Source organism: Phoenix dactylifera, chromosome 9 (assembly GCF_051530095.1).
Source record: "Phoenix dactylifera cultivar Ajwa chromosome 9, Ajwa_hap1_PhDact_Kaust_v1.1, whole genome shotgun sequence".
Classification (NCBI taxonomy): domain Eukaryota; kingdom Viridiplantae; phylum Streptophyta; class Magnoliopsida; order Arecales; family Arecaceae; genus Phoenix; species Phoenix dactylifera.
The window spans coordinates 8,192,047-8,206,533 of record NC_143198.1 but is presented as its reverse complement, the minus strand read 5'-3'; the positions used below and the strand labels follow the sequence as shown (position 1 = coordinate 8,206,533).

At 39.7% G+C, this 14,487-nt stretch overlaps 2 protein-coding genes across 4 annotated transcripts in view; both read left to right on the top strand.

Annotated features, from left to right (window-relative positions):
* The window catches only part of LOC103696536 (uncharacterized), a 62,785-nt gene that overhangs the window by 20,927 nt on the left and 27,371 nt on the right, over window positions 1-14,487 (top strand). The window lies entirely within an intron of this gene.
* On the top strand, window positions 4,135-8,720 carry LOC149752817 (uncharacterized). The gene is made up of 4 exons (XM_089925341.1): window positions 4,135-6,390; window positions 6,443-6,593; window positions 6,672-6,747; window positions 6,846-8,720. Exons 1-4 carry the CDS (start codon window positions 4,658-4,660, stop codon window positions 8,084-8,086), a joined length of 3,201 nt encoding a protein of 1,066 aa, XP_089781467.1. The 5' UTR covers window positions 4,135-4,657; the 3' UTR covers window positions 8,087-8,720.

The window sequence follows — 14,487 nt, the reverse complement described above, 5'->3', positions numbered from 1 at the left end:
AGCTCTTCTTGATGGAGAAGAGGAATTTGTAGGACCGAGCTCCAGTCTTCAATGCCGACATGGTGATTGACTGGTCGAGATCGTGAACCTCCTATGTGGCTGAGGTAAAGCGATCGATGTAGTCTTTTAAGGATTCTCCCTCCTGCTTAACGGCGAAGAGGGAGTTTGAGGTCCGGCGCTGACGCCGGTTGGCGATAAAATGGGTGGCAAGCTGCTTGCCTAGCTGCTCGAAGGAGAGAATCGAGCTGGCTTTATCCTGGAGAACCAAAGACAAGCTGCCTTGCGGAGAGTCGCTGGGAAGGCTCTGCAGAGTAAGGCGTCTATGGCCCCTTGGAGTGTCATAAGGGCCTTGTAGCTCTCTAAATGATCCAGAGGATCAGATAAGCCATCATTTGGCTCGATCTGTAGCATCTTGAACCTCTGGGAGATCGGCTTGTCCACGATCCATTGAGGGAATGGAGACTCGGTTGTAAAGTCGAGGTTGGCGTCTTGCTTTGGGGCTCGGTCTCGGAGCGTCTGTATCTGCCGCTCCAAGTCCTCGACTTTTCTGCCGAGCTCGGGCGAGGTTCCCATTGCAGCTCGGCATGGGGCAGACCCCGCCTCAGATGGTTGCTCCCATGCTCGAGGCGTCAGATTTCGGCGCGAGCTCTCAGGATAATGGCTGCACGACAAGCCCTCCCGGCTTGGGGACCGAGCTCGGTGGGAGCTTCGATGATGGCGACGCTCTGCAGGAGAGCGACGTCCTGAGCGCTGTCCCGAGGACTTGCACCCATGCGGAGGGAGTGCAGGCTAGGCTCCTGCCTGCTGCAGATCTTGAACAGCTGTAGTGAGTGCTTGGACTTGCTGGGCAAGCAGACTAAACTGCTCCGGTTGGGCCTGAGGAGTTCGGTCCGCCGGTTCCGCAGGGGGTGGACTTTGGAGAAAGCTGTCGGAAGTTGGTACCCGGTGCCTCGATGCGTTTGAAGCTCCTTGACCCCTCAACTTTATGATCACAACTCAGGCCCTTCCTCTAGCGCCAAATGTTATTTAAATTTGGCCCGAGGATGACCACACCGGAGTAGTCGAGGGAGCTGCCGGAGGGTTGAGGAAGAGGGTGAACCACCTTCGGCGCTACGGCATACCTGCACAAAGCCTCATCGGTGGTTTCGGTGAGGACCCTCCGACGCTCAAGTTAGAGTGGATCTTAGATGGATCAAAAAGTTCCTTAGGTATTACCTGATGGGGCTATTTATAGTCCCCGTAGAGGTGCCCAGGTGGTAGAGGTATGACCCGTCATCATGGAAGGAGATAGCTTTTAGCCAGATGGCGTGCAGCTAGAGCTTGCTTGAGGCGCACAGCGTAGGCCGTTCTTGTGAACGGTAAAGCGTTGGTAGATGTGGCAGGGCGTGGCTGGAGAATCAGGGCATAGTCCTTGATTGATATGTTATGGCGTGGCCAACAAGTATGGTGCGGTGAGGCTGTTGCAGGACATGGTCGCAGCATGTGGACGACGAGATCGGCCTTCTGGGCTCGGCCTTCTGAGGTCAACTCGGCCTTCTGAGCTCGGCTTGGCCAGAATTGGCTGACTTCATGCCGAAAATAGAACGATCCATTTTGCCTCCTATCAGGATGGTTCCGTCTGTTCCGAGCCATACTGGTAGCTTACCAATATGGTTTCGGCTTTGAAAACGGTTTGCTGCTGGCGTCAGAGAAGAAGAGACAGAGCGAGCGGGAGAGGGAGGAAGAAGGGGCAGCGGCAGACGCCGGCGGAAGGATGTGGGGGCTGGCAGAGGCCGCGGCCACGACCGTGTCCCCTGTTTCGAAAGTAAAGTCGTCAAGTGGCCACGGTCGTGTCCCCTGTTTCGAAAGTAAAGTCGTTAAATCACTTGCCGACTTCACTTAAAAATTCTGAAATTAAAGTTGACTTCATTTGAAAATTTTCAAATTTTTTTTCTGCGGCCGCGTCCCCTGTTTTGATGCAGCCGCGGCCTCAACCTCCGCTGCCCTCCCGCAGCCTTCGTCGCCCCCCTCCCCCCCTCCACCCGCGGCCTTTGCATGAATATCATTTTGTTGCCCAAGGTGACAACCCAAAAGGGGGGGTGAATTGGGTTTTTCTAAATTTTTAGTGCTTTAAAAACATCCTTAGTTGAGTGCGGTGAATGTTTTCTTAAATTACTTCAATGAATTAAACTATAGCAAAGATGAAAGATAATGCAAGAATAATCACAAGTGAATCCACAACATAAACACCACGATGTATAGTGGTTCGGTGCACCCCAAGGCACCTACGTCCACTCTCCAAGCGTCCCCTTGGGAATTTTACTATAATCCCTCAGATTATAGTAGGATTGTTTTTCGGGCTCACAATCCAAAACTTTTACAATTTGGTTTTCCGGGATCACCAATAACCTACGTTGGTTTTGCGGGCTCACCAACAACCTAACGTTGGTTTTACGGGGTTACCAACAACCTACGTTGGTTTTACGGGCTTACCAACAACCTACACCGTTGGTTTTACGGGCGCACCAACAAACCTATACCGTTGGTTTTACGGGCTCACCAACAAACCTATAATGTTGGTTTTACGGGCTTACCAACAAACCTTACAACAAGAATAAAGAACAAGGAACTAAAGCTCCTAAATGAGCAAATAAAACAATTATGAGCTACAAAGAAGAGTTTAGAATATAATTATCCCTTTAATAAGGCTCTTCTCTTCTTTGTCAAGATTGCTTCACTCTTCAAGGGTTGGTGGAGCTCTTAATGTCTCTTGGAATCTGCTCAACCACTTTCTTTTGGCTCTTTGAATGAAGCAATTGAATGAAGCTTGCCTTGCTAGGGTTTTCTCTTGAATGCACTTAATGTCTTTTCCAAAGCTTACTTCCTCTGATGAATACTCCCTCTTAAATACTTCTCCAACCTCCAAATAGTCCTTCCTGACCGTTGGATTGAAGAAACTAGCCGTTTATAGCCGTTGGGAGTCCAAAAAGCACTTCTGCACAACTAGCCGTTATGCTTCTGCCCGTGCTTGGGTCGACCCAAACTTTTCTGGGGTCGACCCAAACCACTGTTCATCAGACTTGGGTCAGCTCAAGCTTTTCTTGGGTCGACCCTCTCAGAAAATACAGAACCTTGTATTTCAGCCTTCCTTTACTTGGGTCGACTCAACTCTTTTTGGGTCGACTCAAGGTTGGGTCGACTCAAGGTTGGGGCGACTCAAGGTGGGGTCAACTCAAGTTCCATTGGGGTCGATCCTCTCAGGGATTCCAGAGACTTGTTTTCTTGAGGCTTGAAGATGGGGTCGACTCAACTTTCACTTGGGTCGACCCAAGTACTGTTCATCCATGCCATAAGTGCTAGAATGTGCCAGAATATTTCTAAAACGTGCCAAAAACAATGAATGTCTCCCCCTTAAGTATATAATATATACCTTTTATATTTTCTCCCCTATACTGTTTTTCTTATAAAATTTGCTTCTAGTTTCTCCCTTATATTTTCTCCCCCTTTTTGTTATCATCAAAAAGAATGAATAACAATGAAATGGATAGCATTGTAATGACAATCACAAAGATCATAACTCAAGAGAAACATTGTCTATGCCAAAAACACTATTTTCTAGAGAAGAAATACAAACTACCACAAAGAGCAAATATAAGTCAAAACAAATACAAAGTTTGGAAGATACTTTAAGAACCAGGGTCTGCTGAACCGACCTGAACCGGTCGGTTCAGCCCGAACCGGACCGGTACCGACTGGAACCGGTCGATCACGTACCGGTGCGAACCGAGGCGGTTCGCACCGGTACATGCCCATACCGGTGCGAACCGCTCGGTTCGCACCGGTTCGGTGCTGGCAATGAGGTGCCAGCGCTATGGCACTATGATAGTGCCACAGCACTGGTTCAAAGTGCCTCTGAGGCACTTTCAAAGTGCCACAGTGTGGCACTTTTAGGCACTTTGAAAGTGCCACACTGTGGCACTTTCAAAGTGCCGTTTTGTGCGGCACTTTGAGTTTTCAAAGTGCCGTTTTGTGCGGCACTTTGAAAACTCGAGGTTTAAATTGCTGTTTAGAAGGGTAATGCGGCCGAAAGTGCCGCTTTGTGCGGCACTTCGCGCGGCACTTCGGAAGTGCCGCGCTGTGGCTCACAGTGGCACTTTTCAAAGTGCCACAGTGATCCAACGGTTGGCTATAAAAGCCAACCGAATGCTGAAGGCTGAAGCCACAAGTGCATGAGCTTAAGAGTTAAGACTAAGTGAAGGAAAGGCAAAGAGAAAGGAGGAGGAAAAGAAGAGAAAGGAAAAGACAAAGGCATGAAAAAAAATTAGAAAGGTCGGAGAGCATCGTTTTTCTTGAAGAAAAATCCAGCAAAAACAAAATAAGGTAAAATTCCCCTACATTGTTTTTTTAATATTTCATTTAAATTGCTTAAAAAAATTAAGTCAAAAATTGCCAAAAATTAGGAAATGATTCAATGATTCCATTTCGTTTTGAAATTTTTATATGTTGTTGATATATAATTTAATTTAATTGCCAAAAATTAGGAAATGATTCAATGATTCAATGACATTAACTGTTTTTTTACAGAATTTATATAATTTATAATTTAATTAATAAATTTAAAAATTAATTTTTAATTACAAAAAAATAAAAATTGAAAAAAATTAATGTGGTCGTAGGAATGGAGCCATCAAGGAGAGGGCAACCCCAAGAGCGTAATATTGGCTGGGAGCATGGGAAGATGCTCGGTGAACGTCACCAGTTTCAGTGCAATTATTGCCACAAGTGCTTCAAAGGAGGAGTAACCAGATTAAAGCAGCACTTAGCCGGTAATTCTCGTGAGATATCTGCATGCTCGGAGTGCCCACCGACGACCCGTCAGCTGATGAGGAAAAACCTCGCTGAGATCAAAGCAGCCAAGGAGAGGGCTGCCAAGCAGAAAGCGGAGGTGGAACGCCAAGCTGCAGAAGCACCTTCCTATCACTTGATGGAGTCACAGGAGGCCGAGGGTCCAGATGAGGAGGAGGCACAGATCCAGGCTGCCATGCGGGCGAGTCTGGATGATCGATGGCAGCAGGAGGAGGTGGCGAGGCATCGGGCTCGATTTGGGCCCTCGTTTTTTGAGTCGGGCGCCGGTTCTGGTGGAAGCAGACAAGATCCAGAGTTTCAAAGGACAACATCAGTCAGGGAGGGCGAGGGCAGAGGACGTAGCCGGATTGCATCTATCCTGGGTGGTTTTGGTAGCCGAACGAAGTCTTTCGGAGGGATTCCACCAGGTGCGTCAATCCATGATGTAGATCCGCATGCCTTCCCCAGAAGAGATTCGAAGCAGCAAAGAGTAGACACAATGTGGAAGAAGGAGAAGAAGAAGGATATGTGGCGAGCTATTGGATCCTGGTTCCACTTCAGCCACATTCCAGCAAATGCTGCAGACAATACATACTACAAGTCTGCCATTTCTGCCATACAGACTGCCGGTCCCGGTGTTGATCCTCCAGGTCCGAGGGACATCTACGGTGAGCTTCTTGACAACAATAAGGAAGAGCTAGAGAATTGGATTGGTTCATATAAAAGCAAGTGGCCCACATATGGGCTCACTCTGATGTGTGATGGTTGGACCGGTCCGACAAAGCGGGCCATCATCAACTTTCTGACATACTGTGATACGAAGACCTTCTTCCACAAGTCAGTTGATGCTTCGGATAAGGTGCACAACGCCTCATACATCCTCAGACTTATGGAGGAGGTGATTGATCAGATTGGAGAGGAGAATATCGTGCAGGTCGTCACTGATAACGGACCGCAATATAAGTTGGCCGGGCAGGTCTTGATGGAGCGGCGACCACAAATTTTCTGGACCCCATGTGCTGCACATTGCATCGACCTCATCCTGATGGATATTGGAAAGATCCGTAGGGTGCAACATACGGTGGAGATAGCCCAACGCATCACCAGGTATATTTATAGCCATACTTGGGTTCTTTCATTAATGAGAAGGTATGCAGGGGGAGAAATTCTTAGACCAGGAGTTACACGGTTTGCTACGAATTACATTGCACTTGATAGCCTTATCGAGAAGAAAGGAGCCCTACGTCAGATGTTTGTTAGTCCCGAGTGGCAGGAAAGTAGATATGCCCAGGCCGGCACTGAAGGAAGCAGGATGGAAGACTTGGTAAGCAGGCAGTCATTGTGGCAGCGGGCCAATGCGATAGTCAAGGCTATCAAACCATTATATGAAGTGCTGCGGGCCGTGGATAGCGAGAGGTATCCCCAGATGGGCTTTTTGTATCACATGATGGAGAAGGCAAAGGCTCAGATCATGGAGGCAGATGTAGCCCATGCCCAGGAGTACATCGACATCATTGAGCGGCGGTGGGGAGCCCAAATGGGTAGGGATTTGCATCTAGCAGGTAAGCGATAATATTGATAATTATACTGATTGATATATTTGTATAGTTATACTAAGATGGTGTCATCTATGTGCAGCATACTATCTGAATCCCCAGTTTCAGTACGAGAGTGGAATTGGTATGGATGATGAACTTCTTCATGCTTTGCGTAATGTTATTTATAAGATGGAGCCTGATCCAGAAGTCGCCGCGTTATGTATAGAAGAGGTAACTATGATTTAGTAACATATGTAAATATATCAGATCTTATATTATTGACATACTACAACAAGCTTCTTTCCACAGACCAAATTATTTAGAGAGGGTAGCCACAGCTTTGGACAACGACCAGCTGTCGTGAGCAAGACAACTATGAATCCAGGTACAATACAAATTTGCAAGACATTTTTGCATCTGAATTATCTTCAACTATGAGGCCATCATATATATAAAATGTAATTATCTTCAATATTTTTGCAGCTGAATGGTGGATTCATTTTGGCGGATCCGCAAAAAATCTTAAGCGGATAGCTATCCGGATTCTCTCCCAAACGGTCTCCTCGACTGGCTGTGAGCGCAACTGGTCCACCTTCGGCCTCATCCACAGTAAACAAAGGAACCGTTTGACACAAAAGCGCCTCAACGACTTAGTTTATGTGCACTACAATCTACGGTTGAGGCTAAAATGCATTCAAGAGGAAGTGGAGCTCAAGTATGCAGATCCCATCTATAGAACTTTTACAGATGATGATGATAATCCTATGCTCGACTGGCTTGCGGCCCAGCAGCAGGAGCCCGAGCTTGATGAGCCGGGATCACCTCCACGACCAGCCAGTATCATAGCCACCGAGGCTATGGTCGATCCACAGCAATGGGCTGAGCGCAACATTCCACGCACTCCTACAGCTGATATGACGTGGCTAGAGGGGAGCCAGTCACCGCATGACTGGTCCGATGCTCCGGTTCAGAGAGATGATCCTCTCATGCGAGGACGAGGACGAGGACGCTCTACTACCCAGTCGACTCGATCAGGAGGGCGTCAATCCCAACAAACAAGAAAAGGAAAGGAAAGGGCCCCAATGGAGAGTGTCGAGGAGACTTGGACCAGCAGCGATGAAGATTCTGGTGGTGATGGATCTACTAGCCATGGAGGAAGTGGAGGACAGTATGGTACTAGTTATGAGACACAGCCGGAGGGAGGTTTTCGATACACCGGTGAGTCTCAGTTTACACATGCTACACAAGATACGGACCACGGTAGGCCGTCTGATATAGGCCGGTCAGATACCATTGCATATCGAAGAAGAGCTCCTCGAGGTCGTTCAAGAGGCCAGGATGCCGCTGCAGATGACCTTCCATATGGAGTCGAATCCATTGATGTATCAATTTCCGAGTCTTCCTATTATCCGCGGCCTCAGCCAGCCTATGGATATGGTGCATCAGAGTCATCTTCCGGTAGCTACTATCCTGCGCAGCCCGGAGGATCTTACGGATCGGATTTTAGTGCCGGCATATTCGGATGGGCCCCTTATCAAGACACCTCTCAGAGCCAGAGCTTCAGCGAGAGATCCGAGAGTTCTTATGATCCAACGCGCATTCCTCGAGGATTGAGCATACAAGACTACAATGCTGCTTGGTTAGAGGGATGGGTTGATCTGCCTCCATATTATGCTGATGATCCAGATATTGACGAGAAGCATCGCCATTCGACCCGATTTTAGATATTCGAGAGTGATTTAAACGTATGTAATTGATTGCATCTTAATTTGAAAATTTTTTATGTTCTTCATCTCATTATTTGAATCATTTGGAAGTAAAAACATCTAAAAAACTCCAAAAAAAAAAAAAAAGACGATGGGTCGCTAAATGTACCCTATCGGTACGGCCTCGGTTCGGCTCGGTTCGGCAACGGTACCGTACCGATACCGGAGCCGACCGGTACGTCGGTACCATCGGTACCGCGAACCTTGTTAAGAACATACTTCATGATAATGCTTTAGAGGTAATCAGCTTTTAACATAGTCAACATATTTCAATCTAAGCTGATTTATATTCAATTCAAAACATAAAGCATTATGAGCATATACTTAGATATTTTTTTTTCTTTTTGACAATATCAAAAAGATTGCAAAATAATGAAACATTAAGCACAAGGCAATATTTCATTCAATGTATGTCAAATTATTGCAAGCATATGAATCACGTAACTCAAGGCAATAATGTCAGGGTAAGATAATGAGTATAGATCAGAGCCAATTAGGGTAGTTTCAAGATTATGATGAGATCACATCAAATTTGATAATTTTAACATTCTTTTAAAGTTCTTTTACCTTTCTTTCAAAAAAAAAAAATAAACCTGAAACAATTTCAGGGGTAACATATATCATCAAAATCAAGAATGAAAAGTTTGGCTTTAAGAATGAGACATTTAGGATGTGAGCCAGAAGTGATCTCTAAATGTAGATTCCAAAGATAGTTTTCAAATCAAGTGTAGATGAAATCTTTTTCAAGTTATTTCAAGGAGTTTCAAGAATAATATTCAAAGAAAGCACGAATGAAAATCCAACACCTTTTTTTAATATATTAAGTATATAGCAACATTAGAGCAATCTAATTAATTTTCAGAGTATAGTATAAGAGCAGATAAAGATCAAAACTTATATACTCGAAAAATATAAGATTATGTTGAATCCTTAATTCTTAATGACTTCAAAGTTCTTTCATGATATAAAAGTATTGGGGCATAGATACCAAAATATGAATTTATGCAATGTAGGATACATAAAATTCAGGGCTTTGAAAGTTCTTTTAAAGCTCTCTTAAAGACTTTCTTTTACTCCTTTAAAGATCATAGCATCAAAATCAATTAAAATGAATTGGCTCATGATTGAAACACTAAAGTGCAAGCCAATAAGAGCTCATTCGTAGATTCCAAAGTAAATTTCCAATACTAAGACAAATGGAATCCTTTTCACTTAGTTTTCAAACAAGTGATTTACCAATTAAGTACAGATGAAAATCCAACTTTCAAAAAATATTCAATGAAGCACAAAGTCTAATACCAAAATATGCTTAAATTGATATCAGTTTGAAACCAATTTGACATTAAAAGCATGCTAAAAGTCCTTTGCCAAATTTACATAGAGTAATCTTTAATGATTTAGCTTTAAGAAATTCATAAATCTTTCTTGTATGTAAGCCTCTTGATATCAATTCATGCTTTGTAAGTGAAATAGTTAAATTCAGAAATTAACAAGAATGATCATGAATCAAATATAAAACATTCAAGGTGTATATTTATAAATTTCAATTTCTTAGTAATAGTTTCTCAGCAATGTATACATGAAGCACAATAAATCTTTTTAATATCAAAATAAAATCATATGTTTAGAAACATTTGTTCGCATTCAAGATTATTGAAAAATACATCATTTAGACCAATTTTAATAAACTTATAAGATAGAAAATGATATGTTTCAGATGCGTATCGGAGCAAACAATCAAGGCATCAAAATTAATTCTAATTTTCTTAAACAATAGTTTTCATCAAGGAATCATATTGAGTTATTCTCCAAAATGATGCAATCATTGAAGCATATAATGAAAGTTACAAAGATGCAACGATAGAAGTATTTTTAAATTAAGTTTAAGCTTTTATACAAAATCAGATTCTGAATTTCATAAAAATTTTCAAGAAATCTTTTAGGATTATAATTTGAGATATGCATTTTCTACGTTGTAGCTCATCTTAAATTAATAAGATTGAAAACATATATTTCAAAAATATTAGAGCACATCCAGAATCTTTGTAATTCATATTGTATTTTGGTACAAATTGGAGGACATTATGATTAATGTTAGGCAAATTGAAAGATAAATTAGAATCAATATATTCTGCCTAATTTGCAAATTCGGATTATTCTTTTCTTTTATTTTTCAGATGATATTCATTAAAATATAAGTATCCTTCTCTTCTCCTTTTGCAAATATATTCAACTTTCAGATTTCAAAGGTGATCATGAACGACAAATCTGAAATTTCTTTCAAAAATACGATTAGACGAGTATAAGAGAAATTCAAAATATCATTGATGGGCATGGAATGCAAGTGAAAACAATTTTTATTAGGCTTTGGAACACAAGTTATTTCGAAGTTAAAAGTGAAGCAAAATCTTGTGTGCAAAGTTAAAGCCTATTTCAAATTTATGAATATCATAAAAGAAAAAAGAAATTGCTATTGGTAGAAATGTGTTTCAAACAAGTTGTTCAAGCATGGAGCATTACAAGTTATATTTAAAGAAGATATTTGTTATCTAAATACATAATTCAAAACATCAAGTCACATGCAAAATATAATATGCATTAAGTCATAACATTATGTATTAAAGCATTAAGAACAATCATGTCAAAGATCAAAATTAATTTTTTTAAGTAAAACTCCCTCTACTTAAATATAATTCTGCATTGATTTTATCCTTAAGATACGTTTTCAAGTGATTGAAATTTTATTTGACTTTTCACAAACTCCTTATACACTTTTATTTATCTTGTCATTCATTCCCTCATTTTTATGAATTTCTTTCTTTAAGCAGTCAATGAACATTTTGATCTTCATTTCTGTTTAGTTTTACTTTTATATGCTCTATAGTGCCGGGTACTACCACTAGCCTCTCCATTGGCACCATCTCTATGATGAGCAATATAGAAAGGTCAAATTATTTTCTTTAACAACAAAATGTTCACTCCCAACTCTCCCTGTTTAAATATAGTTTATTATGGATTTTATTCCTTTCAAAAATAAATTTCACAAATGTACTGAATATATTATGCTTGTTTTGTTTTTACTTAAGATTGAAGTATTTACTTAGTTTTTTATTTTTCTTAAGCAATGTTCATTTTTTTTTCCTTTATCTCTCTCTTTTTGTTATTTTCAAGTAATTTACATGAAATAGCATAATAAAGAATTAATCTAATATGATGTATATAAATGTATATCATGCAAATAACATTTTCATTATGCTCAAGGATTCATAGCTTATCACAAGTTATTTTACATCAAAATTTAAAGCATAAACTTGTGTATTTCATGCATGGTCTGCCGTACCGGCCGGTACGTACCGGTCCGGCCTGGGATCGGTACCGAATCAGCGTAAAATCCGGTACCGGTAATTTATTGTTGAACCACCGGTACGCCACTGGTACGCCACCGGTACGGGACCGGTTCGGACCGGTACGGGACCGGTTTGGACCGGTTCGGACCGGTACGCCACCGGTACGGACCGGTACGCCGACGGTTTCGTACCGGTCCGGGCCGCCACCGGTACGCCGACCGGTACCGGTACGGCAGACCTTGATTTCATGGTTATGCATCACATAGGCAAGAGTATATTTCAATTTAGGCAAACCATGGAACAAATTCCAAAAGCATAAGTTAGTCAAAATATATGTAGACATGATATCAAAAAATTAGTAATTAGAGACTTTAATCATGCCACAATATGACTTTGCTCAACTGATTTATAAGAGAGATATCTGAAATTACCGATTCATTCTGCATTCTTTAAGTCAATTACTTAATAGATTTCTCATGTATAAACTTTTGGCTGAAGAAAGTTCTCTCTTTTGTTTGCATATGAGTGTTTATTACACCTTACGTGGAGGTGTCCTTCAAGTTGAAATCTCTCATTTCTTGCTTATAGATCCTGCATCATTAGTAGAATCTTTTTCCTTTCTTGAAGGCAAGTCATTAGGTTATCCAAGATACAAGAATATTCATACAACATATTTCATAACTATATGACTTGACATAAGATATGACAATGATTGAATTTGAGTCACTCTACTCAAGAGATTGCCTAAATATAAGCAAGCACACAAGTCACTTGAACTAAAGAGATAATTTTATTAAATAATATGGTTCAAGGACACCCATGTGAGGCAATAAGAAGATTTATCAAAGTCAAACCAATTTCTTGTTTTCAGAAGTAATTTAGCTTAGATTCTATTTGCTTAAGATAATTATCAATAAGATATACCAGTTAAGTTTTAATCAAATTATCTTAAACAGTTGTTTCTATCAAAATTCTGGTTATGATTCGGCTTTCAATACAAATAATCTTGTTTCAAGAAGATAGGCAATTTTCTTTTAGATTAATTAAGATTTTATATTTGACTTATGGGAGATGGTTCAAAGGAATTAATATTCATACTTTTAGAATATTTTTATGCTCAGATTAAACATGACGTGTTAACATTAATCAGTAGAATTTGAGATAATTTTATGTAAGGATATTAATCATTCAATCAAGGATACAATGATTATACTAAATGAAACACTTTAAAGATCAGATTTATTAATCTTAGATTTTTAAAATAGTCTTGAGAATTACTTATAAAGAAAAAACAATCCGTTGTTATAAAACTTTTTAGTAGAATTTCCATTATGATCACGACACATTAATCATTTATGATTGAAACATATGATGCATACATGCGACTTATAGAGTAAATCATAATATATTTCAAATAATCACATAAGGAATGAGTGATATAATGATAAATTATACTCATACCTTCACAAATAATGAAATAAGATTTCATAAGTATTATGCTTAATAAAGTTTTAGCATGAAATGAACATCAACCATTTATACTAGAGAGGAAATTTAGATTTTAAAAACTTAAAGGAGAAGGTTATACATATTCATTCGTTGTTTTCTTATCATCATGCAGGCACTAGAAAATTTCATGCTAAGATCGTTGAGATAAAATTTATCATACATTTAAGGCAATTTGTAAATATCCAACATCATAATTGAATTTACAAAAATTAAGCATATCAAGATAATTTAAATTACATTCATGAATGATGAAATAAAATTCATTTGTAAGTCACGTGTCATGGCACCCAATTAAGAGTTTTACATGAGTTTCAAGGGCTGCTTTGATACATCTACAAGATAATTTTAGTTCTTTAATTTAGGTACCCAAGCCTTTTTGAGTCCTTGCATGTTGGCAATAATTATTTCTTTTGGAACCCATATTTTCTTAATTGCCATTTTGTCTATTAGTTTGCAGGTTTTAGGATTACAAGTAATATACTTCTGCATACTCTTGTTAAATTTAACAAACATAGATTTAACATGAGTAGTAGATAAACTTACAATTTTCTGTTTTTGCCTATTAGATTCATCAGAAAAATTAGAATCTGTTTTAGGATAGATAGTGGAGGATTTAACACATGTCATTAAGGAATTTTTGTGTGTACCAAGATTGATATCCTAATCCAGCCTTTTCAAATTCGGCTCTTTGATTATTTATCATTAAGTTCAGCTTTTTAGAGCTGATAGTAAATCTTTCAACAGTAGGTTTCAAATTATCAACTTCTTTAGTTAATTTTTCATTATCTTCTGAAAGCAATTCATTGTTTTTCTTAAGTTTATCATGGCTTTCAGTGAGAAGTTGATTTCTCTGATTTAGTTCTTTATTTTCTTTAATTAAGATTTCAGTTTTATTAGTCAGTTTTAGTTTTTCATCTATTAGGATTTGATTTTCATTCTTCAAGTTCTTGTTCCTACAAATAAGTTTCTTATGTTTTAAATACAAATCAGAAAAGGCATCATGAAGTTCATCAAATGTAAAATCATTTTTAGTTTTAGCATGTACCTCATATATCTCATCTTCATGTGCCATTAAGCATGAATTTGCAATATGATGCTGCTCTTCTTCTACATATGATGTTTCAGATTTGTTAGTGCATTCATATTTAACTTCAAGCATATTCCATATTTCTTTAGCAGTTGTGCAAAAAGATATGCAATTAAGTTCACTATCATCTAATGCAAAAAATAGCACATTCATGGCTTTTGCATTTTGCTGAGCCATTATCTTATCATGATTAGCATTTGTATGTAGCCCATTGACTATAATACTCCATAAATCGTAGTCATGTGCTTGAATAAAAATGCGCATGCGTGCTTTCCAATGTGTGTAGTTTATACCATTAAATAGTGGAGGTCTATCAATTAATTGTCCCTCTCCTAGAAAACTATCTATTTGAGTTGTCATGATCTTTGGCTCTTTGACGGTTAGGTCAAAGTCACAAGGCAAGAAATTATAGAGCA